This window comes from Mandrillus leucophaeus, unplaced genomic scaffold (assembly GCF_000951045.1).
Source record: "Mandrillus leucophaeus isolate KB7577 unplaced genomic scaffold, Mleu.le_1.0 Scaffold242, whole genome shotgun sequence".
Taxonomy (NCBI): Eukaryota; Metazoa; Chordata; class Mammalia; order Primates; family Cercopithecidae; genus Mandrillus; species Mandrillus leucophaeus.
In genome coordinates, this window is record NW_012102499.1 from 1,485,334 (window position 1) to 1,488,369 (window position 3,036).

General features: G+C 49.8%; 1 protein-coding gene across 3 annotated transcripts in view; it reads right to left on the bottom strand.

Moving 5' to 3' along the window:
- IDNK (idnK, gluconokinase homolog (E. coli)) overlaps positions 1 to 1,653 on the bottom strand; it is a 28,810-nt gene extending 27,157 nt beyond the window's left edge. For 2 of the 3 annotated variants that reach the window (XM_011982766.1, XM_011982765.1), the window contains exon 1: positions 1,483 to 1,652. Coding sequence is in view for 1 of the 3 variants with exons in the window: in XM_011982765.1 (XP_011838155.1) it covers positions 1,483 to 1,532 (50 nt within the window). In the remaining 2 variants the exon portion in view is untranslated. Of the gene's footprint in view, positions 1 to 1,482 lie in introns of all 3 variants that reach the window. The other variant, XM_011982764.1, reaches the window with a different exon arrangement.
- Positions 1,654 to 3,036: the final 1,383 nt, after the last annotated feature.

Below are 3,036 nucleotides of genomic sequence, written 5' to 3' on the forward strand. Positions count from 1 at the left end.
AAAAAAGAAAAAAAAGAAGCCAAGCCTCAGAATCTTTGCACCTGCCATTCCCTCTGCCTCTCCTGCCCTTTGCTCAGCTATCCACATGGCGGACTCCTCAAGTCTTGCAGATCTTTGCTCAAATGCCACTCCCCCAGAGGAGCCTTCCCTGACCACTCTGCCTGGCACCCTTTGTTCTGCTTACTCCAGAGCATCTCACCAATTCACACACTACATATATTCATTTACTCTGTCTCCCATACCAGAATGTAAATCCTTTGAGGGTAGGGATTTTATCTGTCCTGTTCACTATATGACAATGACATAGAGTAAGGATTGAGCTCAATAATTACTGAGTACATGAATATCACAAGCTATACATCATAGGGATTAGACCCCCCTCAACTGATCCAAGACTCAGAAGGGTACATGAATTACCCAAGCTCACATAGCCAGACAGCAACAGAACCAAGACCTAGGGCTCTTCACTCCTGTTACATCACACGATGGCAATGATTTTACATTCTCCAACTGATTCAAATCATATGGCAGCTAGGGATTTGGGGCTCCATGTTTTATTTCAATTTCAGTTCAAGATTTCTTATCTTTGTCGCTAAGAACCCTACAGCAATTTTGGAAAGCAAAACCCATCTACCTGGAGTAAGTCTTTACACCTGACTACACGGGCCACAACATGGGCCGCTCCTGATTCAGAAAATTCTAGAAGGGTCCTATAGGCCCTTGAAGGTTATAATGTTTTAGGTGATCAAGTTCTATCCTTTGCTGCCTGTGGTCGAATGCTGCAGCAGCTGTCTTTTCTGATAAAGGGCACAGTTAGACTTTGGTTTAAACAGGAAGCCAAATGTTAACTCCTCAGTCTCCAAATTAGCACACTGGGCTACCTATGTGGTTTCCACAATTCTCTCCTTTCTTTCCAAACCTTCAGGAGCTACCCTCCATATTAACGCTGTCTCCTTCCAGGTTAAGCTGATGAAAGGAAGGGGAAAACGATTCACTTTACAAAATCGAATCGGAGAAGTCCAGGGCCTCACAGGAGGAGGCCGCTGTGTGTTCAGATGGCCAAAGGCCCGTGAGAGCCTGGGCTGTGGTTTGCGTCCTCTTGCTAGAGGCCGTGCACCCTCCCGCCTAGCCCCGACGAGGCGCCCGGAAACCGAGCCCCGCGCCGCTCGCTAGGCCTCCACCTGCGCAGCCCCGCAGCCGCCTCTTCAGGAGCGGCTTCCTCCCTGAGCATGCGTTCGCTGCAGCCTCCCTGTCTTAGAGCGGGAACCCTGGGCTCGGATGCGGTCCCAGGATGGGCGCTCTGCTAGCAGACTGGTGGGCGGGGAGAGTGCGCGCAGCCGCGGGCCTCGGTTTCTTCATCTGCAAAGGGAAGGGTGGGGGGTCCCCACGACCCCATTTCACCGGCAGGGACGGCGACACGTCCGGCCTCCGCCGCGCCCGCAACGTCTCTCCCGGGCGCCCCCCGCCCTCTCCCGGACCTACTTCCCCGAGCCGCTCACGCCCATCACCAGCAACGCGCCCGGCGCCGCCATGACCCGAGCTTGGCTCCTTCCAGTCACCTTCCGGGCCCCGCCGTCCCCGGCCTTCCCGGCGCCCGAGGGGCGGAGCCGCTCCCGCCCAGGCAGGGCGAGTGAGGGCTGTGCCCCTCTGCGCTCCCCCGGTTTCCCCGCGCCCCTTTTCCATGCTTTCCGCCTCCCTTTCCCAACCTCCACATCTCTCTCTCCTGCCCCTTCTTTTCCTCTCCCCTCCCCTCCCTCTTTCCTCTTCCCGGAAGTGAAGCGCGCGCCCGACCTGGCACTGGCGTCTCCCTGGGCTGCCCATAGTCGCCCAAAGCCCCGCCACCTGTCTTCCTACTGTCCTGGCCCCTCTTGGTTCCAGAAGAGCCTCACCCTGGCAGGCCGGATCGTCATCCACCCATGGAAAGCATTCATTCATTCATTTATAAAAATGTTTTATAGAAAGAATAAACGGAAAATAAGACTCATACTTTCCCACACCAGGCAGCAATAAGCAGCACTTCCTAAAACGACACCCCTTTCCCCGCGCCCCCGCGTAGGTAGATGGGTATGAATATTTTGTAAAACTGGGATCAGGCCGTACACAGCGTTTTGTAATCTGGCCTTTTGTCACAATAATAAATGGCGGCCATCTTTTGGTGTCAAACTTAAGGTTGAGGGTTGACCATAGCAGGGTATGTCATGGCTGTGTGGCTCTGCTATTAAATCCAGCTCTGGTTGGGACTTTAAGAGGACGGAGCTCCACTTTAAAGTGTCCATTTGCTTTAAAACAATGTGTTAATTATCTGTCGTTTGAACTACTTGATTAAAAGCACTTCTAACTGCATTTGGCATCACCTCCTTTGGTCTTTTGCATTTGGCATCACCTCCTTTGGTCTTTTGTTAACCAAGGTCGTAGGTATTACTCTGTGTCCTAGAAAACAATAAAAGTGACATAAAAGCATTTATCTAATGAATAGTTCAATTACTCCTGCACTGCCTTTGTTTTTCATATACTTAGCTTGAGTAGATGAGATTTCAATCTGGATGGGGGCTGTACAGATGAAGAAATTGAGGCTTGGAGAGACAGGTCTTACAACTCAGTTATGGTCAATACTCATTTCTTGAACATCTGTCATGTTCTGGTTAATATAATATTAATATGCATTTAAAAGATTACCGTCTCGGCATTCTCAAGCTTGATAAGAGGAATAGATGTGTATGCAAATACTCTAACTTGTGTCCTGCTTCTCTAGCTCAGTATGAAAAAAAAAATCTCATATTTCTTTCATTGTTCAAATCAGAATTATTAGCAGAAAATCTGGTTCTTCTCCTTGGATTTCTTTCCCAAGACATGTCCAAGGATCTTAAACTTGCTGTGCTGCTCAGGGTGGTGGCAGGAAACAGCATGCTCAAATTGGGGCAGGTGAACAGAATTTAACAAAGGGACTATTTGTAGAGATGTGGGTAGGGTCAGAAAAAGCAACTAGGGGCAGAGTCCGGATTTGAGTAACTGAGAAGTGTTTTCACTCTTAAATAG